Genomic DNA, 25,284 nt, shown 5'->3' with positions numbered 1-25,284 from the left:
GTTTCTTGTAAGTTCTCTTGCTTTAGGTGAAACGCCCTGGAATCTTTTTTACCCTGACAAGCGCTAAACACTCATTTCACACACAGGACACAGGATGATAAGCATTACATTTGTTCGAAGTTAAGATAAACATTTTAAATCTTGCTTTTCCATTCCTCTTTACTGCTGGTTTCTTTGTGGAATTATTCCCTTTCCATTGACCTTGTATCTTAATTTGTTGATGACAAAGAGACTCCCCCATTCACCTTTGTCATTGGACGATCATATAGTGTTAGCTGTTGGCCATCAATCTTGCGTTTATTTGTAAATATCATGTAGCATGACTTGCTTTCTGGCATTTTGAATGCCCAGTTATATGACCACCTCTCCACTTTTTTAATCGCTCTAGCTATATTCTCCATTACGTATGGGGCATTTCTTCCCCTCATCCAAATAGCCCCATCATCTGCGTACAGTGTTGGGCAAGTTACTTCCAAAATGTAATATATTACATATTACTTATTACTCTCTTTTGAAAGTAATAAGTTACATTACAAAATTACTGTCTCTGAAATGTAATGAGTTACACTACTTTAGTTACTTTTCTAGTTACTTTCACCAAAATAACCGCAAAAGAATGGCTAGGTATTTTAAATGCTAAAATGTAGTTTAGTGCAGCTCATTATACATCCAGTGAAGGGCGATGTGGTATAGCATAACAACTGTGTAGGCCTAACAACTTGTATAACACGGGTTAGTTGAATACTCGATTCTGATTGTAAATTCTTAACATGTGACACGTTGTTAATACAGTCGTACAGACCACTGTCAAGGACTATAATGAAGGTTGCTAAGGAGGATCAAGAAAGAGAAAGGAAAAGAGGTTAAAAGACGGAGTGCTGGACGTCAGATAAACCACCAGAAGAAGGCAGACAGGAAGTAAACACTAACAGGACACGGAATGGGCTCTGTATTTTGTTTAGTATATGGCCGTGTGCAGGCCCGGCTCCAGAACAACATGACTCAGGGTGCCTCTGAGGTCACAGGGGCGCAGCAGCAGTAGGTTTACATGAGCAATAGTGGCCGGCAACAGCAATGAAAAATAGCATTCATGGTCCCCAATGAACAGATTATGGCATTTGTTATGTTTTGAAACCAAGCAAGTGAGAACATTTCAAGTGAGTTAAAAGTGCAATCCTGAAATATCTCATATAGTCCAAAGTGGACTGTGGCAAAGAAAAGCACAACAGCTTCAAAACTGTACTGATAAAACAAATGAGAACATATTGTAAATCAAGGCAAATATTATTTGAACCAGCTCATGGTTTGAAATGGCAAACATTGAAAAGCAAAAGTATTATTAAAACCATGTAGCCTATTAAATCATCACTTTGGTCCCATCATATACTCTGGGAAGAGAACATTTACTGTGCTTGAAAACTGGATCACATCATCATGTGAGGTTGACTTTGTGACCTGGAGATCATTTCAGCTGCAACATTAGCTTGTTGATAAACTTGGGATATGAGATATTTGTGTAGCCATTCGTGGTGAAGGCATCTGTGCTATTGTATGCATTATTTTTGACCCAACATTTCTACAGGCAGGGCAGAATATGGCACTATTTTCACATATTCTAGCCCTTGTCTATTTGTATACCACGAGCTGCAAAATGACCACCTAACCCCACTGTACAGGCGGGTACTTGTTTAGATTTACCTGAGCAGGCTCTGTTTTGCCGTGGTATCCTGGCACCTGCGGGCCGCAGAGGGGCGGCGTAGTTTCGGGCAACGAAGAGTGCTGCTCCGGGGTTGAGGGCGGCGAGTCAGGCGGGAGTAAGCTAGTGTCCACAACGGAGGGTAACGTGATGTCCCCATCTGACCTGTTGCTGCAGTCTGCAGTAGATGCAGTGTTGCTGGCGTTTAGTGATGGTTGCTTTAACCATTTTCGTATAAATGATTATCCACAGATGTGTGTCACTGCTGAGGAAGCACTTTGGAAATGATGCACGCGCAGCGGAGCAGGTCACGCGCAGCTGACACAATTTGTTGTTAGTATTTTTCGCTCCGTTCTCTTTGTGGAATAGAGGGTGAATAACATTCAACTGCCCCGAAGATCCCGACGCGAAGCCTGAAGGGTAAACACCAGGTTTACTAATCTACCCGCACAATGTGTCTGGTGTCGGAATGTCTCGCTATGTTAGTACATTGTTAAAAAACAAAACACCATTTAATTTCGGGTTAAAATGTGTTGTAACTGCGTTACTGAGCATTGTAACGGGTAATATATTACCCACATTTCATTAGTAATGCGTTACATTACTTCGTTACAGCAAAAAGTAATATATTACTGTAACTGCGTTACTTTTGTAACGCGTTACACCCAACACTGTCTGCGTATAGAGCCGATTGGATGCATGTGTCTAAGCATGTAAATATCTCATTCATCTTGGTGTTAAATAATATTGGACTGACTGCACTCCCTTGGGAATACCATTTTCTATTTCTAAATAATTGGAAATATCTGCTCCAACCTTTACTCTAAATGTCCTGTCTGTTAAAAAGGCCCCACCCAATTGTACATTCTCCCTCCAATACCCATTCTCCTCAATTTGATCAGTAACCCATCCCTCCACATAGAGTACGCCTTTTCAATGTCAAAGTACACTATTGCCATTATCTCTTTCATTTTCAATGTTTTTCCCACATCGTTACTCACTCTTACTAATTCCACATCCAGAGCTGACCTATTATCCTGTCTCTTCCCCTTCACGTTTTCATTCTCTGCTAGTAACTGCTGTTTTTGCTGCCTATGAATATCACAGAGATGATCCCCACTATGTACTGCTGCAAGTGTCCTTCCTAACATATCTGCCTTCTCTTTACCTGTCACTGCCAGCCTCTCCCCATCAACCAAAGCTGGAATTTTAATGGATTTCCTTTTCCTACTCATCCACTTAAACATGGACCAGACATCACCTAATGTTACTCTTCTGCCAATGGTAGAACACAATTCTCTCCATGTTCTCTTTTCTGTATATTTTATTGTCCTTCGAGCAGCTGCCCTTTTCCTTTGAAACTCTATAACATTATTTTGTATACATCTGTTTTTCTTTAATTCTGTAAATGCATTATTTCGCTCTTTAATAGCCCTGCTGCATTCCTCATTCCACCATGGCACCACTTTCTTCCTACCCTTGGTTGTTGTTTTGGGTATACTGTTCTCTGCTGCATTTAGTATATGTTGCGTTATTTGGCTTGTAATGACCTCTATGCTTCCCTCTGATGTTAGCAGGTGTACCGACTCCTCACACCATATCCTACATTTCCCCCAATCAGCTTTAGCAAAGCACCACCTGGTTATTACACCTCCTTCCTGTATATACACATCATCATTCATTTGAGTAAGCACTGGATAATGGTCACTTCCTACAGTGGAGTTATTCAAAACAAACCATTCTCATGTATGAACCAAACAGTTTGACACTAATGTCAGATCCAGGCATGAGACTTTCCCCCTGTGTACATCTACTCTTGTGCCATGTCCATCATTAAGGCATACTAGTGTTCTTTCCTCCAGCATTTCTTCCACTATATTTCGGTTACTGTCTGTATGGTTGCTGCCCCATAGACTGTTGTGTGCATTGAAATCACCACACCAAACTTCCTTCCTATGTTTATTGTAATATATCAGTGGTTAGATTTGGACATGGGCTGTATACATTGATTATCTTAATGTTATCTTGTTTTCTAGGGTTGCAGATTTCCACTATAATACAGTCGATATCATCAGGAGATTGCACCTCCCTATATGCCACACCATCTTTGAGAAATGGCTGCAGGATCTCAGGTATGAAAGTGGACAGGTAGACGAGAAAGGCTTTTTTGAGTCTCAGAGACCAAGGTCCTGTACACTTCGCATACATTGACTGCACGACTTCAGGTCTGCGATGTGGACAGTACACCTCAAATACATCATTACACAACCTGTGGTATTTGAAAATAAGGGAATGACATGTTTATAATATGCTGCAAAACACAACAAATATGCAGGGTTGCAAGACTATTTACAAGGCCATTTTATTTTTGGTAGTCTGATCATTTCAACAAGAGAATAGAATCAAACTGAAAACATCGTAAATATGTTCTAGATACATGAAGCAGATTAATGAACAGTGAAACTCGCTCAGGTGAATACTTTAAGAAAAAGTGTTCCCACACTATTTGTCGGAGCCATTTTATGGGCGTTGTTGGTGTCTCAGTTTACCTTCTGTATATGTATAGTGCAACATTATTTTTGAACACTTGGTGGCGGGGTTTAGCTGCACCGGGTGTATAAAAGGGGTCATAGATGACAGGAGAGGAAGAGGACACAAGGCAAGGCAAGGCAAGTTTATTTATATAGTACCTTTAAACACAATGCAATTCAAGGTGCTTTACAAAAATGAAAGACATTCAGACAAAGGCATTTAAAAACAGTAAAAGATAATAAAAGAAACAGTAAAATAAAAAATACATGAATACAAAGCACATGAATAAAAAGGTTACAGTGCAGTTTAAGATATGAATAGTTCACACCGAAGTTCCACTTTACTGACACAGGAGGAAGAGCATACCGATTCTACCAGACGGCCAGCCCAGATAGATGCTCATACTACAACTATTGACACAGTGTACTTTAACCTTGGTATGTAAAGCAATAAAACATCATTCTAAAACTGCAGCAAAAGACCGCAACTTCTTATGTTTGTGTCTGAGTCAGGATCACACTAAACCCTCCTGTGAAGTAATGGCAAAAAGATATAGGACACAGGAACATTTAAATTGCCATTACATTAAGTAGAATCGTACTCTATGAGTGAAACTGAACAATATAAGAAACATATCGCATTGGATTAAGGATCAATTTCACCGGACAAACAATTGGATTACTTCACAAGCACACCATCATCCCGGATCAGCTGGACAACACGCCACAATCAGCTGGAGATTGTCACCAACTGCGCTCATCAAGACAGCGAAAGGAGACGCAGAGAACCAAGTCTGGGAAAGCGGCCGGGTATGTGCAGCACTAAAACTGGATTGTATATTAGATACATAAGCTGTATTGGACAATGGCTTGGATTTAATGCTGCAATAATGTCAGCTGTTTGAATCAGCGCCCTGTCAGCAGACAGACAGCCAGAAAACGAAACTTAAAGGAACAGTGAACATTATGCCTGTCAATTCTGATGTTACGTCAACAGATGGCGCTGTTGGGATGGGATCTGTAATGGAAAAAAGGATCACCCAACGCATGGCCAATAGATGGGAGTTGCTTATTGTAAACTGTGAAAAAACAAAATAAGCTTAACTCAGGACCCTACACTCTTAAAACTACTACGGTTTTTCTCCTGTGTGAACACGAAGATGTGATTTGAGAGCATCTGATCTAGTGAACATTTTCCCACACTCTTCACACCAGTACGGTTTTTCTCCTGTGTGAACAAGAAGATGTGATTTGAGAGCACCTGATCTAGTGAACATTTTCCCACACTCTTCACACCAGTACGGTTTTTCTCCAGTGTGAATACGGTGATGTGATTCTAGAACACCTGATGTAGTGAAAGTTTTCCCACACTCTTCACAGCTGTAAGGTTTTTCTCCAGTATGAATACGGAGATGTGATTTGAGATTACATGATTGAGTGAAAGTTTTCCCACACTCTTCACAGCTGTAAGGTTTTTCTCCAGTGTGAATACGGTGATGTGATTTGAGAGCACCTGATCTAGAGAAAGTTGTCCCACACTCTTCACAGCTGTAAGGTTTTTCTCCAGTATGAATACGGTGATGTGATTTGAGAGAACTTGATTGAGTGAAAGTTTTCCCACACTCTTCACAGCTGTAAGGTTTTTCTCCAGTATGAATAAGGTGATGTGATTTGAGAGCACCTGATTGAGTGAAAGTTTTCCCACACTCTTCACAGCTGTAAGGTTTTTCTCCAGCATGAATACGTTGATGTGATTTGAGATTACATGATGTAGTGAAAGTTGTCCCACACTTTTCACACCTGTAAGGTTTTTCTCCAGTATGAATACGGTGATGTGATTTGAGATAAGCTGATGTAGTGAAAGTTTTCCCACACTCTTCACACCTGTAAGGTTTTTCTCCAGTATGAATAAGTTGATGTGTTTTGAGATGACCTGATTGAGTGAAAGCTTTCCCACACTCTTCACAGCTGTAAGGTTTTTCTCCCATGTGAATACGTTGATGTGATTTGAGAGCACCTGATTGAGTGAAAGCTTTCCCACACTCTTCACAGCTGTACGGTTGTTCTCCCGTGTGAATACGCAGGTGGATTTTTAATTCTCCAGATGTTGAAAAAGATTTGTCACATTGCTGACAGCTGTGACGTCTCTTTCTTCCTTTCAGTTTCTAGAACAGACGGACAGAGAAAGAGAGAAAGTCAATCTAAAAAGCATAAATACACAAGTTAACACCATAAAAACTCACTTAATATAAACCATGAGTTAACAAAATACTACTTATCAACTGTTTGTGTTTATTATATTTGTATTATATTAGATACAGTAATACAGCAATATTCTAACCAAAGTATATACCAGAGGTGGGGGACTCGAGTCATGTGACTTGACTCGCATAGCATATTTTTTTACTTGAGACTTGCTTGACTAACATTGATAAAAGACTCGACTTGACTTTGACTTGGTATTCATGACTTGAGACTTGACTTATGCTTGACATTTGCTTTTGTTTTTGTATTTTACTTAGCCCCTAGAAGGCAATGAAACAAAAAAAAAAGAAAGAATTTATCTCGTTCGCAGGAGAAAGTGGAGCGCACAGGAGACAGCCGTTTCAGGATCTTAATCTGGATGAAGGGTGTTATTTTCCCCATAATGACCAAGTCGCAGCACATTATCCCGCTTATTACACGGCCACATTCTCAACAAAGTAACGACATGACTCCCAATATTAATTGAAATGCTTTTATGGATTTAGAAAACGTTTTTATTGATTTAAAAAATAGTTGTATTGATTTAAATTGACATGCATCCGCAAAGAAAAATAGTCCGTTGTTACCGTTTTTGAAACAGTCTGAATTAAACGGCAGCTCTCAGCTGTGTGGCCCACCAGGCATATATATATATATCTCTCTCTCTCCCCCTCTCAGTGCACTTCTCTTTCCCGCACTACTGTGACAGACCATGGGGCTGGGTCAGCCACTAACATATTCATATTTCTCTTCTCAAAAAGAGAAATATGAACGTTAGTTTTTAACTGAAATGATCAAATAAAGTAAACATTTCACAGTGTTTACAAACATTGACTATACCGTTCACCAGCCCCACCCCCCTATGCCTATGTATGTTGCGAACTCTTTGTTTAAAACTAATTGGCCATCGGAATGTGTGTGTCCCAACCCCCCCTGTGATCTCTGTTCTCCAGCAGTCTGGTTTGTGTTGGCATATTTATGCTGTCGCAGTTCCTGTTGCCGGATATAGCCTATCAAACATTTAATAAAAGTGAAAAACAATGAACAAGACTTAACGTATTAATAATAATTAATTATATTTATTCAGTTTGGATGTACGATTTTTGACTTTGTTGAGAGCAGTGATCTTCTCTTCCTCTCTGCAGCAGAGAGCTAAGCGCTGTCAGACCGGACCCAACCCTGAAAAGTATTATCATCTGAAAGTAAAATGAATTATGTTATTAGTATTAAATACATATAAGTATTTTTTAGGGCCGTCAGTCGATTAAAATATTTAATCGCGATTAATTGCATGATTGTCCATAGTTAATCGCGATTAATCGCACATTTTTTATCTGTTCTAAATGTACCTTAGAGGAATATTTTTCAAGTTTTTAATACTCTTATCAACATATGAGTGGACAAATATGCTTTATGCTAATGTTTATTATCATTTGAACAATTACAAATATTCTATATTAAACACATAACCTCTGAACATTACAAATATTCGCCTCAATTCAACCTGGAACCTCTCATACAATACAAATGGTGTGTGTGTGTGTGTGTGTGTGTGTGCGCGTGCGTGTATATGTGTGTGTGTTGGATCGTTGGAGCTATGTGCAACTCAAGGCATATGCTCGAACGGGAGCTGCCTGGACGCTGCAATCATGAGTGTGCTGACTTCTCCTACACTGTCCCGCTGTCTGCTTCCTGCATAAAGTCAAGTGCTCGGTGCAGTTGTGGCGAAATGTCGCGACTCTGTTTTCATTTAAACAGCTCCTTATATCCGTTAGCGCAGCTAGCTAGCACCAGATGCTAACAACAACAATGCACGTAAGGTCTCTCCACACACACACACACACACACACACACACACACACACACACACACACACACACACACACACACACACACACACACACACACACACACACACACACACACACACACACACACACACACACACACACACACACACCACACACACACACACGCACACACACACACACACAGACACACACACACACACACACACACACACACACACACACACACACACACACACACACACACACACACACACACACACGGTCCTCCCGATGGCCAGTTGGTGCCTGCCGGTGAGCGTGGAAGTGTGGTCTGCCACAAGCGGGCGGCAGGAGCGGGACTGTCAGCAGATGGTATTTTAAACTCGATGCGCTCTGAAACTACGGGGCGGCCGAGGAAAAAAAATACACATGCGTTAATCGCGTTAAAATAATTAGTGGCGTTAATTTTGTTTGCGTTAACGCGTTAACTTGACAGCCCTAGTATTTTTACAACTTGTATTTAGAAATAATTGTAATTATTGATGCATAAATGTGTTCATCCATTCAATGTGGCATCTGCTATAATTGGGTTAATGTATGATATTACATGATAATACAATACATTATAATATGATAATTACATTTTAGTTTTATTAATTTCTTATTTCATAGAAACGTATCAAACATGTAGGCTAATTAAAGAATGGTGATATACACAGTGATAGGTGTTAAGGACTAACGTTTATAATAAATAGCCTAGCATTTATCCATATATTAAACAACAATTTTTAATGTAAAAGGTTCATAAAATAAAAACACATTCCAAGTCACACTCAGTTTACTTTTATGTTCAACTGCTAAATTCGTTACTGATCAAAAAGTGCTTCTACCCAATTACCTTAAATAAACTCATTTATCACGTAAAATTATAAAATATGGCGAAAGTTATTAAAAATATTTGTGCTTCCATTTTTCATACTTTTGAAATATATTTGTATTAACTTTATATCATCGTATCTCCGTGTTTACTGGGTCTTTCTGCATGAAACAAAGACTGGCATATAGTTTCAAGCCAGTACTTGTCCGGACTGTTGTTTTTATGCGGCACCGGCTTGAACAGGTCATGTGATCTGATCACGCTGGCATTATTCTTATCATTCTTTATGAGCGCAGTAGCCTAATGGTAAGGTAGTCTATCTAGCCTAATTACTTATTTATAGAGTGGAGACAAGGCAGAAATCCTACAATGAAGCGGGACAGTAGGGTTGGGTATCGTTAGAATTTCCACGATTCTGATTCCGATTCTACTTTCCGAATCTTTGAGTAGCAGGGTAAAAAAGTTATAAATAGCTTCTTCCACCAAAAGAATTACATTTATTCGAGAAACTTTTACACAGGTTAGTTTACAGTAATATTCACATTAATCAGTCTGTTTATATTCACTGCTATGTAACTGTAACCTGAGAACCACTGAAGCTACAAGAGTGCAACAGTCCAACTTTTAAAGGAAAACCCCCCCATTTAAAAACAGTTCTTGTTGAGAAAAACAAGCATATCTGCCTTCTCGGGCATACCGGGAAGAAATGTTTGAACATTTTAAAGTAAAATGCTTCAATCTGGTGCACTTTAAGCAGAATTACTAGAGACTAGGTCTAGGGGGTACAACTCATACACCCATATGAAAAAGATCGGTTTACATTTTAATAATCAAATAAGTATGTGAACATAACCAGTAACCTACCATAGCCAATAAAAAATACATGTAACGTATTTTATTTTTGTTGTTCATTCATATCTTATTTTACTATTTTATTTATGCATATTTTTTTATCTCTCCAGTTTAAAACGATATGTCTGGTTTACTGTCCTATAGTATACATTGGAATGATTTCAAACCTGCTTATCCCAATAATTATAAAGGAGTGCCTTGGAAATATGTATGATCAAAACGTTTGAGACCCACTGAGATAACTTAGACTAAAGTGAACTATCTAAACACAGAGTCCTTTACCTCACTGAGCTGTAGTTATCAGCCTCAGTCTGACTGGAGATGACTCTCCCTCCACATCATTGTAGAAACATCTTCTTCCGTTAGAGCAGCTAGCACCAGATGCTAATAACAACAGCGCCCTCCCTTTCTCCCTCGCTCGCTCCCATGCTCACTCGCACTTTGGCTGTGAGCTGCGGGTGCCAGATAAGCCAACATCCCCCATTTTCCTCACTTACAGCACCCATCGTACAGGGCAAATGAAAAGTGTAACCGGGATGAAAAGGGTATTACATTTACTTAATTATGAATGTTGTTACATCAAGGCCGAAAATTAGGATGAGCACCAACGGTAAAAAAAAAAGTGTTTCCCTCCCAGAGCTGTCAGCGTGGCACCTCCACAGATCTGCGCCCTAGGCGAACAACTATAACGCCAGTGCCATGGGCCGGCCCTGGTCTCAGGTTACGCTGTAGGAAGTGTAGGTACAACGCTACATTTCCCGCCCCTCCGCAGTCATACAGTAGGCTACGGAGAGCGGCGAGAAACTTTTCCTCAGGCATTGAAAAGCAGAACCGAAATTCACATGTCTAAATGATGCCGTTGGAATCGAAATGTTGGAACCGGTTCCGAGTCAGTTCCCTACGGGACAGTGTTCTCCGTGAGATCCAGAAACTAAAACTAAATTCTATTCAAATTCCAATTCTTGACGGGAAGAGCGGTGTAGATGGGTGGCATATATGCATTTGAAAAGAAATAGTAATTGTGATGGAAACTTCTGTGCAGCAATGCAGAGCCAATGCTCGTGAAAGGATGGAAGCTGGATCGTCTTTAGTCAAACACTGATATTTATTGAGAGAGAATACGGCCGGAGAGTTCACAAGGTAAATTCACACTTTCATGCGCGCAGACCAAGCCAACTCTGAAGACATAAAGTTAATCATGTATCTGTATATCCCACAAGGAGGGACTTAGAAACCCCCCTTTCCTACCCTAATCATTACCAGACATTTGGAACAAAGATACCTTTGTATTGCAACTTCACATGTGCCCAAACCCCTCACCCACAGGAAGGCAGAAGACCTCTTGACCTGTGTCCTCCTGAAGTTACTTGCAGGAGCATGTAAGAAAGACTGAGAACCTCTAAATACACAAATCGGATTAAAATAATCTCTGACAGTAATCACACAGTTATCATACAATAGGCTTAAACAAATATAGCTCTACACCCCTGGCCAAAATGTCCTTAAAATGAAGGCCTTCTGTCCTGCCAACACTGGCTCGAGACTGGATTACTGCAACGTATGTGGGTATGGACCAGGCCTCAATTAGACGCCTCCAGCTGGTGCAGAATGCAGCTGCACGTCTTCTCACTGGCCATAAAAAGCGTGACCACATCACCCCAATTCTGGCCTCACTACACTGGCTTCCAGTTTGGTTCAGAATTGATTTTAAACTCCTTTTATTTGTTTTGAAAGCCCTAAATGGGCTGGCTCCAGCCTATGAAGCCGAACTCCTCCATCGCTATACCCCAGCCAGAGCCTTAAGGTCGGCTGACCAGCTGCTGCTGGTAGTGCCCAAGACCAGGCTTAAAACCAGAGGGCACCGAGCATTCGCAGCAGCGGGCCCTAGGCTCTGGAACACTCTGCCCCTTAACGTGAGGTCGGCCCAGACATTAGTTTTTTTTTTTTAAATCAACACTTAAAACTCACTTCTTCTCTCTGGCCTTCTAGCCTTTTCTTATCAAGCTCCACTTTTGTGAAATCAGCTTCCAGTTTGTGTTCGGGCGGCCGACAGCCTATCCGTTTTAAGAGTACGCTTAAGACCTTCCTTTTGATAAAGCTTATAGTTGATACAATGACCAAATGAGAGTGCTTTGACGCTGTGCCTCTTCACCTACATTTTGGTTTTTGCTCTTTCACTTAAATCCTAAAAACTTGGATCTTATATTTAAAACTAAGGTTATTACTACTCTTTCTATTTTTTCTTTATCCAAAACCTTTTCCCTCCATGACCTCACAAGGTTTTATTGGAGGGAAACAGGTTTGCAGAGGGGTCCTTATTCAAGGCAGGGGAGTGTTATGCCGTAGTCACAGCATACCTCCTTATCCCTCACCAATTCCAACTAAGGCCCCAGCGGGGACCTTGCTCCCTGCCTGTGCCTGTGTATTTGCATGTTCCGATTAACCGAGCCTCCTCCAAATTTTCTTTTTATTTTGTGTCTATATCTACGCCGGGATCCGGAGTCAAGGCTGATCTTCTTGCTGTGGTCCTGTGCCCTGGATCCTCTATCTTGAGTTCTGAATTAAATCGTGGACTTCGGGTCGTGGCTAAACCTGTCTCTGCAGTCCTGCCTGGGTCTCGTCATGCTGCTTCCCTGATGGCTCCCAAAGGATTGTTGACATCCCCGTGGATTCATCTTCTTATTATAGACACATGCATTTCCAAACATTCGGTCTACCTACGCTGTAAAATGTATTATCTTTTTGATTTACACACGGCATCTATTGCACGTCAGACAAGCAGTCAGTGACTCTGCATAAGGTACAGCAAAGGTTGTGTCTCTGTGTCCACCTAATATCAATTCAAACACCATGACACAATTCCATCAGATTAATGATGAAAACCTAGAGGACATTATTCAACATCTGAAATCCTCCTCCTGCTGCCTTGATATTATTCCAACAGGATTTTTCCAAGATGGTTTTCCTTGCATGGCCTCAGATCTACTTCATAGAGTAAACAAGTCTCTTCACTCAGGTGTTTTTCCACATGCCCTGAAAACTGCAATCATTAAACCGCTCTTAAAAAAGAATAATCTAGATCAGGGGTGCCCAACCTTTTTTGAACCGAGAGCTACTTTTAAAGTTGCCAGTCTGCCGAGATCTACCAGTTCAAAAATCCTAGAGAAGATTGTATACAGTCAACTTCTCGCTTTTCTGGAAGAGCACAAGGTACTCGAGGTCTTCCAATCTGGTTTTAAAACCTTGCACAGCACGGAATCAGCTCTTTTAAGAGTTTTTAATGATATCCTCTTAGCAACAGACTCAGGTGAATGCATTATCCTTTTATTCCTTGATCTAACGGCCGCTTTTGATACAGTGGACCATGAGATCCTGATAGCTCGTTTGGAGCAGTGGGTGGGCATTAGGGGCAAAGCCCTCGAATGGTTTAGGTCGTATCTGACTGGTAGGACTTTCTGCGTCAGCCTTGGGGACTCTGAGTCCTCGTCTGCTCCTCTCCTTTGTGGGGTTCCACAGGGCTCAGTGTTAGGCCCCCTGTTGTTCTCCCTGTATTTGCTCCCTCTTGGGTCCATTCTTAGGAAGCACGGTATCGCTTTCCATTGTTATGCAGACGATTGCCAAATATATGTGCCACTTAAAAAGAATGACTCATATTCAATTAAACCGCTGTTAAACTGCCTTGAAGACATTAAGTCCTGGATGTCATGCAACTTTTTAAAATTAAATGATGACAAAACCGAAGTGATGGTTTTTGGTGCCCCTCGGACCACTCCTATAGACCTAGGATCCCTGGGCCACTCCACCAGGCCTACCATCACAAATCTTGGGATAAAGATGGACCCTGAACTCAAGCTTGACAGCCAGATCAAGGCAGTTGTTAAAAACAGCTTCTTCCACCTCAGGCAGCTAGCCAAAATAAAGCCTTTTTTAAATAGTGACCTCTTTGAAACTGTAATCCATGCCTTCGTCACCTCCCGCTTGGATTATTGTAATGCACTATATATGGGGATAAGTGCATCCTCCCTTGCTCGCCTCCAGATGGTGCAAAATGCAGCAGCACGGCTACTAACTGGCACACGCAAACACGAGCACATTTCCCCCATTTTATCTTCACTCCACTGGCTGCCCGTTCATTTGAGGATTCATTTTAAAACTCTTTTATTTACTTTTAAAGCCCTGAATGGCCTGGCCCCGCCGTACCTCTCTGAGCTGTTACACAGCTACACGCCCACTCGCACTCTCAGGTCAGCTGATCAGTTGCTCCTGAGGGTGCCAAAAACAAAGTCTAAGCGCAGAGGGGACCGTGCTTTCTCTGCTGCCGCCCCTAAACTGTGGAACGACCTGCCCTTGCTCATCAGACAGGCTCCCACACTGACTGTTTTTAAATCCCGTCTGAAAACCCACCTCTTCTCCTTGGCATTCAGAAACAAGTAGAGTGTTGCTTTTATTTGCTTTCAGTGGTCTATTGTTTTTATTATATGCCTGTTATTTATTTTTTAATTATTACGTTTATTCTGGTTTGTTTTGTGTTTGTATCTTGTATTTTAAATGTATTTATATTATGTTGTGTGAGCTTATCTCTCTGTACAGCACTTTGGTCTGAAGGTTTTTAAAGTGCTATATAAATAAAGTTGGATTGGATTGGAAATAGAGAGGCGTAGCCATTACTGACAGCCTACTACCAGGTAAATACACACTTATACTTGTATACAACTGACCTTTGTACGATTAATACTTCATAAAATACTGCAGATCCTTTATCTTACCTATTTCTAATCTACACACATACAAGTATTTACCTGAAGTTACACAACAGTGTTGTTGATACAGAGTTGGAGTTTATTCACACGTCACATACTACAGTGGGTAATGTATTCAAGACAAAATTAATAAAAATCAAACCCTTTTTTTGTTGCATTTTAGTCGAGTATAAAAAGAAATGCCTTTAAAATAGGATGCAAGCAACACTAGTTTCTTTACCTGAATTGATAATAGACTATAATCAATTTAAACAGAACAGACCTGAATGTTTGCATTCTTATACCATTTTGTGCAATAATTATAATGAATAAGTTCAAACAAACTCAAACTTACAGCTGATTAATAACGGTATCTAACTTGAGTTTTTATTATGTCAAAAACCTGTTGAAATGGTACTGTTATTTTTACTGTCCCCCAAAAGCGCGTCGGCAGCCTCCAGGAATGCTTCTTTCACAACTTCGCCATCTTTGAAAGACTTCATGTGTTTCGCAAGAACGTGACTGACACAATAAGACACTCTGGTAGCAGCCTTGCTCTTGTTGTTGGGCCTGGTGAAAATGGACTGCTGTGCATTTAGTTGTCCTTTCAGGCCCCTCCCCTTTTGGGAGCGTAGGGCAGAATTAGGAGGGAATTCCGTCTCGTAGCGTTTGTGCACTGTTTTGAAATGCCGCTCCTAAATTACCCTTCTTCGATAAAGCCACGCTCGCATTGCAGATGAGACAGATGGACTTTGAATTGTAATAGATAAAAAAATAATCATCCTCCCACTCGGAGTGAAAATTATATATTTTTGGCTTTTTTGCTTCTGCCATAATTGCGGTCTTGTGTGTGTGCGGACTGTCACTCCTGTTGACACGGCCAACGTCAGCAAAATACTGCCCAATGCCCACCAGCCACGCCCCGACACATGGGGTCACGCCGGCCAATCACAAAGCTTTGATGGGTTCAAGTGCATTATTCTGGCACAGGAAGATTATGTTATAGGACATTAACGATAAAACCGAATATTGTTGTTCTATTTTTAGATACATCTCGCGATCGACTGGGAATCTCCCAGTGGGAGATTCCCAGTCGATCGCGAGATGTGTCTAAAAATAGAACAACATTCTGTTGTATCGTTAATGTCCTGAAACATGATAAAGGATCTGCAGTATTTTATGAAGTATTAATCGTACAAAGGTCAGTTTTATACAAGTAGAAGTGTGTATTTACCTGGTAGTAGGCTGTTAGTAATGGCTACGCCTCTCTATTTGGACTGGTAGATCTCGGCAGACTGGCAACTTTAAAAGTAGCTCTCGGTTCAAAAAAGGTTGTGCACCCCTGGTTTAAGTTATCTCAGTGGGTCTCAAACGGATTGGGCACCCCCGATCTAGAAAAAACCCTAGGTTCCAAATTTTAACCTTAAAACCCTAAATCGTGCACGTCCGCCGAAACACTTCCTATTTTTACATCCCGACTAAAAACGCACCTATTTGCCGCTGCTTTTAATTGAGCTGCCCATACTCACACTACAGTATGCCTTTTCAGTCATGTATTCTGTACCGGCTGTGTTTATTTATTTCATTACCTTTGCTTATTATGCCTGTTTTTAAATGCATTTTTAATAATGTATTTATGCTGCATTTGTTCTTAAATGTCGTTTGCTTTTAATCTGTAAAGCACTTTGAATCACCACGTGCGGAAAAGTGCTATATAAATAAAATTGCGTTGCCTATGTTGATGTTACACATGGAGCTGCTGTGATGCAAGTCACATTTCAGACTTGATCTGACAATTAAAGAATCGTACCGTATACAACAACGTTCTAACCTCTATCTAACCATATTGTGCATTCATATTGTATATTTCAAAACAGGTTGTGATCTTTCATTTGGGGATAACAGTGTAGAGGTCGACCGATAATCGCCCCCTCCCGCATTTGACCGATTATCAGAATTGGCCTTTATTTTTTTATCAAATTGCCGATAAAACTTTGGCTCTGATGCGGCCGTTTCTCTGGCTGCAGTCACCACTCTTGCGGCTTTCACACCAGCGCTTTTCAGTTTCTAGCTCCGAGCGGGCGCTTTTCTGGTTCAGCTCCGGTTTCCCTTTTCAGCTCCCGCTCTGTACACACCGCCCACTGGCGCCCCAGAGCTGCCCCTGCTGCGTCATGACGCCACCGTTTACATCCCTGATTTGCCCCCCAACGGCACCCATTACGGCGCTCACAACAACAACAACAACTGCGTCGGGTCGATGATCGTGTTGCTTTTAATCACACGAAGCCAGAATAAATTGAATAACGACTTCTCCAACCTTATACTTTGCTCCAGAGTGCCGTGGTTCATTGTTTATTAATGTGTTTCTGCAGCATTTACCGACCGCTGCAGTGCTGGCTGCTCTTCCACGGAGTTTATTCTCCCGTTAGCTCCCGGTTAGCTCACACTGCAGCGGCCGCTCTAAAGCATTCACTGTCCGACTCACACAAGCAGCTGATGCATATCCCCAGTTCCCCTTAGCCTAAGTGAATGTGTGTCAGTCTGAATTGACGCTGTTTGGTATCATAACGCTGTTATGAAAGTTTCTCTGGTATAAAACGGGTGATGTTAGCATAGCAACCGAAGCTAAACTGACTACTTGCATCCGATAGCTGCAATAATACAAAACAACACGTCTGCCTCTCTCCACAATGATCGATAACAGTGAACGGATGGTCAAAGTAAGGTACAAATAAACAGAATCACACGAAGCCTGGTTAGTGTTGCCTGACTTTATAAAGTGTGTTTATAGGCACTACTGCTTGTAGGCAGGCATAACAGTCGACCCAGGGGAGTTGGGTTTAGTTTCCTGCACGCCTCGACGTAAGAGAGACGTAAGCGACGTCGCCTCTTGGCTCCAAAGCTCTTGCCTCTGGACCGACAATTTTTTGGAGCTGGAAATGAAGCGGATTCCGGAGCTAAGAGCCGGCGCCGCTGCGGTGTGAACAGGAAAACCCGGCGCTTTTCAGGCTCTAGCTCCGAGCCGGTGCTGAAAAGGCGCTGGTGTGAAAGGGGCAAGGGACGCGGGAAGTCAGTCAGAGTTGGGGGTGTGTGCAGTGTCTCGCAGCGGAGTAACTGTGGTGCGGAGGGGGGGGCTGCGAGTGGAGCCTCGCAGTTTTTCAGATTGATATGTGAAGCTCATTAGCTAGCCAACATGTATCCAGCAAATGTTTAGCAAAATATTAGAAGTGAGGCTACTAGACTGACGGTCTACTATAATAGCTTCACTTTTAATATTTTGCAAAACATTAGCTAGCATAGTGTTTTACAGTTGCTAGCAGCTTATTGGGATGTTATGCTAGATAGACAGGCATTGTTTTGATATAATAAATCAAGCATTATTGTTAGTTAAGCATGTCAACAATAATAAAACTGTGGGTTTTCTCCGGAAGTTTTTCCTTGGACAATGTGAGGGTCTAAGGACAGGTTCCAAATATCGGTTCCAAATATCAGTTATCGGTCTCCTTGATTACTAATAATCGGTATCGGCCTTGAAAAAGCCATATCGGTCGATCCCTATAACAGTGTTAGGCATTTGTGAAGTGCAACAACATGAACCTTTCTGTTGGTCGCTTGTTAGCAGACCCTCCACGCGATAGCAGAGCGAACAGGTACAGCAAGCGAGGGATCATTGTCCACTAGTAAATCGATTGCAGATGGCGTCGTGCTCGCGGACGGATACAAACAAAATAATAATGAATGGGTCGCGAAATATACTTTGGTGGCCGTTAAAGCTGGACGGCCCAAGTAAAGTCTATGTGAAAAAAACCCTGGACTTGAATTTTGAATTGAGCCTTCCCTTATAGATACTATCTCTTTACGTATTAGTGATGGGAATTCCGGCTCTTTTTAGTGAGTCGGATCATTTGGCTCGGCTCACTAAGAAGAGCCCGCTCTTTCGGCTCCCAAACGGCTCTTCATGTTACCACAGTTTACCAGAGCCTCAGTTTCGCCACCGCGAGGCTCCGGTGCTCGCAGTTCACGAGCGTGCTCCAGGACCCCCAAGGCTCGCTGGCAGTACACTTTCCGTCACAGGAACACGCTTTGCTGGAGGAGAAAAGAATCCCACCAGACAGCTTTGCTCCTCCAACAGAGGGATGTCCTCGTCCTTTTTCCTTTTCGTCATTTCAAGCGATAAAAACTCTTTTGGATGCCCTTGGCTCGAGTTCAGGGCGTTCCGAGCTGAATAAGGGCATCAAATGAAGGCAAGACGCCCGCCTGGCGGAAACTCTGGAATTAGGAATATATTGTGATGAAGTGCACACTGACCTGAGCTCCAGGGGTCTCTTTGTTCTCCTCCATGCTGCTCTCAGTGCTCCTTCTCCGGCTGGGTCTCTGAAATAAATCAACAAAACTAGAGCTGACACAAAACAAGACAAGTCAATACAACCGACAGACACAACAAAACTAATCCACAGCTACTTCGTAGGTTCATAGCAGAGGTGAGAAGTAACTAAGTACATGTACTCAAGTACTGTACTTCAGTACTATTTAGAGGTACTTTTACTTTACTTGAGTATTTCCATGTAATGCTACTTTGTCTGCGACAATAGGAGACAGTAATAAAGCTGCTTCACTGAAGAGGAGAAACTCACAGCTCCAGGACTCAGTCAGTCAGGAGGAGACTAGAAACAACAAGTCAATCAACTGAGGATTCATCCTGTAACATAAAGGAGTTACCTAACAGAAACCAGAATGCTAACGGTAATAAAGAAGAGTTACCGTACTAAAATATGCTGAAGGTAGAAAGGGAGCGTTTACTCAAACTAAACGATATAATAATGTTAGAGAAAGTAATTATTAAGGTATTTCTTCCACCGGAATGAGAATAAAACACACACACCTGGGGCTGCGTTCATAAAGCTAGCCGATAGCTTTTAGACTTTAGCTGTTTGCCGATAGTTTTTAGACTTTAATGAATGAGAATAAAACACACACACACACGGGCTGCGTTCATAAAGCTAGTCGGTAGCTTTTAGACTGCAGCTGTAAGACTGTAGCTGTTAGCCGATGGCTTTTAGTCTTTATTTAAAGATAATTCGAGACTATTTTTGGCGCACATTTTAAAGTTTTTTTGTGAGTTTCTTTCTTCCAAGATTGCAGCTGTTGTGTTAAATAAGAAAACTTCTGATTCGTGATTAACTGTAAGCTAAGCTAACAGGTGTAAATGCACTTAATGAAACCTCTGCACATGTTTAATGCACTCACCTCTTCTTCCGGTTTTTGGCGGATTGCAAAGAACTTTAAAGGTGCATTAATTTGGCCTCCAGTGAGACTGTAAGGAATCTTGGTGTTATATTTGATCAGGATTTATCCTTTAACGCCCACATAAAATCAATTTCAAGGACCGCCTACTTCCATCTACGTAACATTGCAAAAATCAGGCATATCTTGCCTCAAAAAGATGCAGAGAAACTAGTCCATGCATTTGTTACTTCTAGGCTGGATTATTGTAACTCTTTATTATCAGGGAGTACTAAGAAGTCAATCAAGTCGCTTCAGCTGATTCAAAATGCTGCGGCTCGTGTACTAACTAGAGTTAGGAAAAGGGACCACATTACTCCTGTTCTGGCTGCCTTACACTGGCTCCCTATAGAACACAGGATAGAATTTAAAATTCTTCTTCTCGCCTACAAAGCCCTTAATGGGCAGGCGCCATCTTACCTTAAAGAACTCATTATACCCTACTGTCCTACTAGGGCATTGCGTTCCAAGAATGCAGGGTTGTTGGTTGTTCCTAGAATCTTTAAAAGTACAATGGGAGCCAGAGCCTTTTCTTATCAAGCTCCACATTTGTGGAATCAGCTTCCAGTTTGTGTTCGGGCGGCAGACACCCTATCCGTTTTTAAGAGTGCTCTTAAGACCTTCCTTTTTGATAAAGCTTATAGTTAGGGCTGATTAGATTCAGCCCCTAGTTTTGCTGATATAGGCTTAGTTTGTCGGGGGACATCTTACTTCTTCCTTCTCTCTGTCTATACCCGTGTACACTCATGTTCCGATTAACCCAGCTTCCCCAAATGTCTTTCTTTTGGTGTCTATATACGCTGGGATCCGGAGTCATGGATGATCCTGCGGTCCTGTGTCCTGGATCGCGAGCGCTGGATCTTGAGTCGTGGCTGTGGTCCTGGATCATAGGTCCTGGATGGATATCCTCGTAGATTCATCTTCCTATTATACACACATGCATTTCCAAACATTTGGACTACCTATGTTGCAAATGTATTATCTTTTCAATTTACACACGGCATCTATTGCACGTCTGTCCGTCCTGGGAGAGGGATCCCTCCTCTGTTGCTCTCCCTGAGGTTTCTCCCATTTTTCCCTTTAAACTGGGTTTTCTTTGGAAGTTTTTCCTTGTACGATGTGAGGGTCTAAGGACAGAGGGTGTCGTATTGTCATACTGATATTCTGTACACACTGTGAAGACCACTGAGACAAATGTAACATTTGTGATATTGGGCTATATAAATAAACATTGATTGATTGATTGATTGATCCCGTCACTTACTATTGCGGTAAGCGTGTTGTCACTTCAAATTGTTGTTGTCAACTCCGGGCTATCCTGTTGTTGTCTTCTTCTTCCGGTTGGGCCTGTGTGTCTGCTCTGCTGCTGATAGCTTATATTATCTTAAACTAAATCGATCGTTTTACAAATTCTTGATCACGGCAGCTACCAGACGTTGTAATCACACGTTACTACAGCTTAAGCACTCACAACTCTCCTTCTCGTAGCGACTTTAACTCCACAGTTGCTGACACTCCTTTCGGGTTTGCTAACGGTAGCTACTTTAGCTTGATAGCTAGCTATGGCTCCTTCCCCACCATCGGGTGCTATTTCCTGCTCTCTGTCTTATGTTTGGTCACCTCCCTTCCTCCTTTACTGGTACCGATAGGCATACATGTGTTAAATGTAGTACAGTTGCTAGATTGGAGCATGGATGTATAATAAGAACGGTTGGAGGCGGGAATCATAGCCACAGTACGCTTACTAATGACGTCACGCATTGGCTGTACGGCAACCCAAGAGGACATGTTACACGGCCAAATTCCGCAAAGACTATTAAAAAATAACAATCGACAGTGAATATAATGGTCTGGAACTGTGTCCGGAAAGAGAAGTGTTAATTAAGTAATGTTATTGAAGAACTGAAATGTATAAAATTGAAAATTAATATGTAGCATATCCCTCCGAAACATGGTCGTAGACTTTACTGATGATCTAGAATTTATTGAAACTCCAGACTCAATGTAAGAGCTTGTGCCTCTTCGGGGGGTGCTAACATTTAAACATAAACTGTATTCTTTACTTTCTCCGTCTTCACACACGTTCAGAGGATGAACGTGTGTACTGTCTGCGGGAGTTTACGCTGTTGATAGGTAGTTGTTGTTGCTATGTCTCTTGTTTGTGTTGTGTGCTCGCGGTTTACTGTAAATTCCCAGATAAAACTGGTTGTACTTCATGGTCAGATAAACAAAGATGCCACACACTGCCAAGTGGATCATTTAAGTCACAACTTCTTCGTTTGATTAGATAATGTGTGTACTTTGCATTCTCAGAAATATGATATCGCTGCTGAAAAGGCACAACAAACAATAAAATACCGCGGTGAATTTAGTTTTATGTTGGATATTCGACGGACATTCGCGGACCCGCCAGCAGCGTCAGTTTAACAGGGAGATCTTCTCCGCGAAACGAGGCTTTCACTTAGGGACCATCAACAAATGACTTTTACAATTAGACAAGAAAAATGTTCTTTTTAATAAATCGACAGCTTCTCGATCGTGTGAATGTGAAGCAAATTCACTCTCGAGCATATATTCATTGAACACACCTCTTTTTATTGCATTTTAATACTTTAAATACGTTTTATTAATATTTTTGATGGAAAAATGTGCTTATTTCTTCAATACCTTCCAGGTAATGTGACCGATTCACTCAAAATCAATGCTGGGTCAAAGAACTACACTGGTTGCATAGGACACACCTCTTTTTATTGCATTGTAATACTTTAAATATTTTTATATTAATATTTTGATGGAAAAATGAGCTTATTTCTTCAATACCTTCCAGGTCATGTGACCGATTTACTCAAAAGCAATGTTGGGTCAAAGAACTACACTGGCTGCATAGGACACACCTCTTTTTATTGCATTTTAATACTTTAAATATTTTTATATTAATATTTTGATGGGAAAATGAGCTTATTTCTTCAATACCTTCCAGGTCATGTGACCGATTCACTCAAAATCAATGCTGGGTCAAAGAACTACACTGACTGAATAGGACACACCTCTTTTTATTGCATTTGAACACTCTAAATATGTTTACATTATTATTTTGATGGGAAAATTAGCTTATTTCTTCAATACCTTCCAGGTCATGTGACCGATTCACTCAAAATCAATGCTGGGTCAAAGAACTACACTGGCTGCATAGGACACACCTCTTTTTATAGCATTTTAACACTCTAAATATTTTATATTAATATTTTGATGGAAAAATTAGCTTATTTCTTCAATACCTTCCAGGTCATGTGACCTAATCACTCCAAATCAATGCTGGGTCAAAGAACTACACTAGCTGAATAGGACACACCTCTTTTTATTGCATTTTAACACTCTAAATATTTTATATTAATATTTTGATGGAAAAATTAGCTTATTTCTTCAATACCTTCCAGGTCATGTGACCGATTCACTCAAAATCAATGCTGGGTCAAAGAACTACACTGGCTGCATAGGACACACCTCTTTTTATTGCATTTTAACACTCTAAATATTTTATATTAATATGTTGATGGAAAATTAGCTTATTTCTTCAATACCTTCCAGGTCATGTGACCGATTCACTCAAAATCAATGCTGGGTCAAAGAACTACACTGGCTGCATAGGACACACCTCTTTTTATTGCATTTTAACAGTCTAAATCTTTACACACATTTATGCATTTAACCTCAGTCCCTTTTAGAGTTTTCACTAAATTACATTAAACAGGCTGCTCAGGAACAGAAACTGTAATTGCAGTTTAAAGTCTGATTTGGAAATATAGTTTCTGTTATAAGTTTGTAAGCTGTATTTACATTTTTCATCTTCATATTCTCCCCCTACAACATGCAACTAATCATCTTGGGTTATAATACTTCATGTCCTTTGTCCTTCACCTCACTCTTTACCAATTTAGTCCATGCTTTACTTTCTGACAATATTTACTTATTCCATTGTTACAATTAAAATGCTGGAGAACAATTTACACACTTTGAACATAGTAAGTCTTAGAGAAACTCACATTTCCCTGTGCGTCTTTTTCCTGTTGGTCCACTTTTCTTTTCTTCACCTTTGTGGCAGGTGGGCTCTTGGGGTTGGGTAGTGTTTTTGGTGGATTGAAGTACTTGGACTTGGACTTGGTGTGACCAGCAGAACTTTCCCGCTTGTTCCACTGTTCCTCGTGGTCATCATCTGGCCTGCTAGTTTGTCCAAAGTTTTTGTCCAGAATATGCATTGGCAGATTGTGTTGCTCAAAGTGCTCTATATATCTTCCTTGTATTGAGGCATACATTTTGGAGACGAACTCAGCTGGTCTCAGGTACTTTTTTTTTAAAAGGATGGAGTGTTTGACCAACCCAAACCAGAGCTCAACATGGCAGTTGGTATCCCTGGTTTTATGACTTCCATCTTTTTTAGAGGTACCTTTTCATTAGCCGCTTTCACACCGCAGGACTTGCCGTACTTTAGTGCCAGCACTAAAATTCCACGGCACTGAATCCGCCAGGGGGCCAGTACCAATCGCATTCACACCGCAGTACTTTCCCTGAGGCAAGATTACGCTGACGTCACTTCGTCTTCTTCTTCTCTGGGTTTACTGGCAGGCCGCAAAACCACTTCACGGCGAGTACAAAAAAAAACGAGAGAAGAAGAACTACACGGGGGAGGGGGTATAAAGCCCATCCGCTGTATGAGGCGTTTGTTTACTTTCCGACCTCAGACATGATGGAGTTCATAAGGGTAATTTACAAATAAAATACCCCATTATAACAATGGACTTTATCTTTATGAATTTATTATATATTACCCCCTCAGGCTGATTTTGGAAAAGGACATCAACCCTTGTTTGGTGTTTTTCCCTTATTTATCTAAAACAAATGACATGATAAATTACTTGTGTTCCTGTCTGCTCTCACATTCTTCTATTCTGCAAATTTGGGGTGGGACACAATAAATAAAGCTTCGCCAGTTTGTTTGTTTTATTGCACAGTCAAGACATAACAATAACGGCATCATGCTGTTCCAGGTGTGTCGTATGCATGTAAATTGAAGTTAAATAACAGTGTGAAATGTAAAATAAAGTGTAAGTAGTTTCAAAACAATGTAACAGTGGCAATATATATAGCAGCAGACACGCCTTAGTGCAAGTTAGGTGTCAGTATTAAAAAACAGTGGCATATATATATATAATAACAATAGAAAATCGTTACCACTCTTATTATTGTGGTCTTTAATTTTTTATAGTCCTGCCTG

General features: G+C 41.0%; 1 protein-coding gene across 5 annotated transcripts; it reads right to left on the bottom strand.

Moving 5' to 3' along the window:
- Window positions 1-4,203: 4,203 nt before the first annotated feature.
- On the bottom strand, window positions 4,204-21,758 carry LOC139435366 (zinc finger protein 726-like). Of its 5 annotated transcripts, XM_071205995.1 has the most exons (4): window positions 21,277-21,758; window positions 21,012-21,139; window positions 19,038-19,103; window positions 4,205-6,392 (listed from the first exon to the last, which is right to left on the bottom strand). In XM_071205995.1, the coding sequence occupies exons 3-4, from the start codon at window positions 19,068-19,070 to the stop codon at window positions 5,358-5,360; spliced, it is 1,068 nt and encodes a 355-aa protein (XP_071062096.1). In that variant the 5' UTR covers window positions 19,071-19,103; window positions 21,012-21,139; window positions 21,277-21,758; the 3' UTR covers window positions 4,205-5,357. The 5 variants fall into 5 exon arrangements, with proteins under 5 accessions (XP_071062094.1, XP_071062098.1, XP_071062096.1 ...); XM_071205993.1 differs by lacking the exons at window positions 21,012-21,139; window positions 21,277-21,758 and adding an exon at window positions 20,433-20,716 and having other exon boundaries at window positions 4,204-6,392; XM_071205997.1 differs by lacking the exons at window positions 21,012-21,139; window positions 21,277-21,758 and adding an exon at window positions 19,977-20,070 and having other exon boundaries at window positions 4,204-6,392.
- Window positions 21,759-25,284: the final 3,526 nt, after the last annotated feature.

The sequence above is a fragment of the Pseudochaenichthys georgianus genome, chromosome 16 (assembly GCF_902827115.2).
Source record: "Pseudochaenichthys georgianus chromosome 16, fPseGeo1.2, whole genome shotgun sequence".
NCBI classification, from domain to species: Eukaryota; Metazoa; Chordata; class Actinopteri; order Perciformes; family Channichthyidae; genus Pseudochaenichthys; species Pseudochaenichthys georgianus.
Note: the sequence above shows the minus strand (reverse complement) of the source record. Positions and strands in the feature narration are given on the sequence as shown.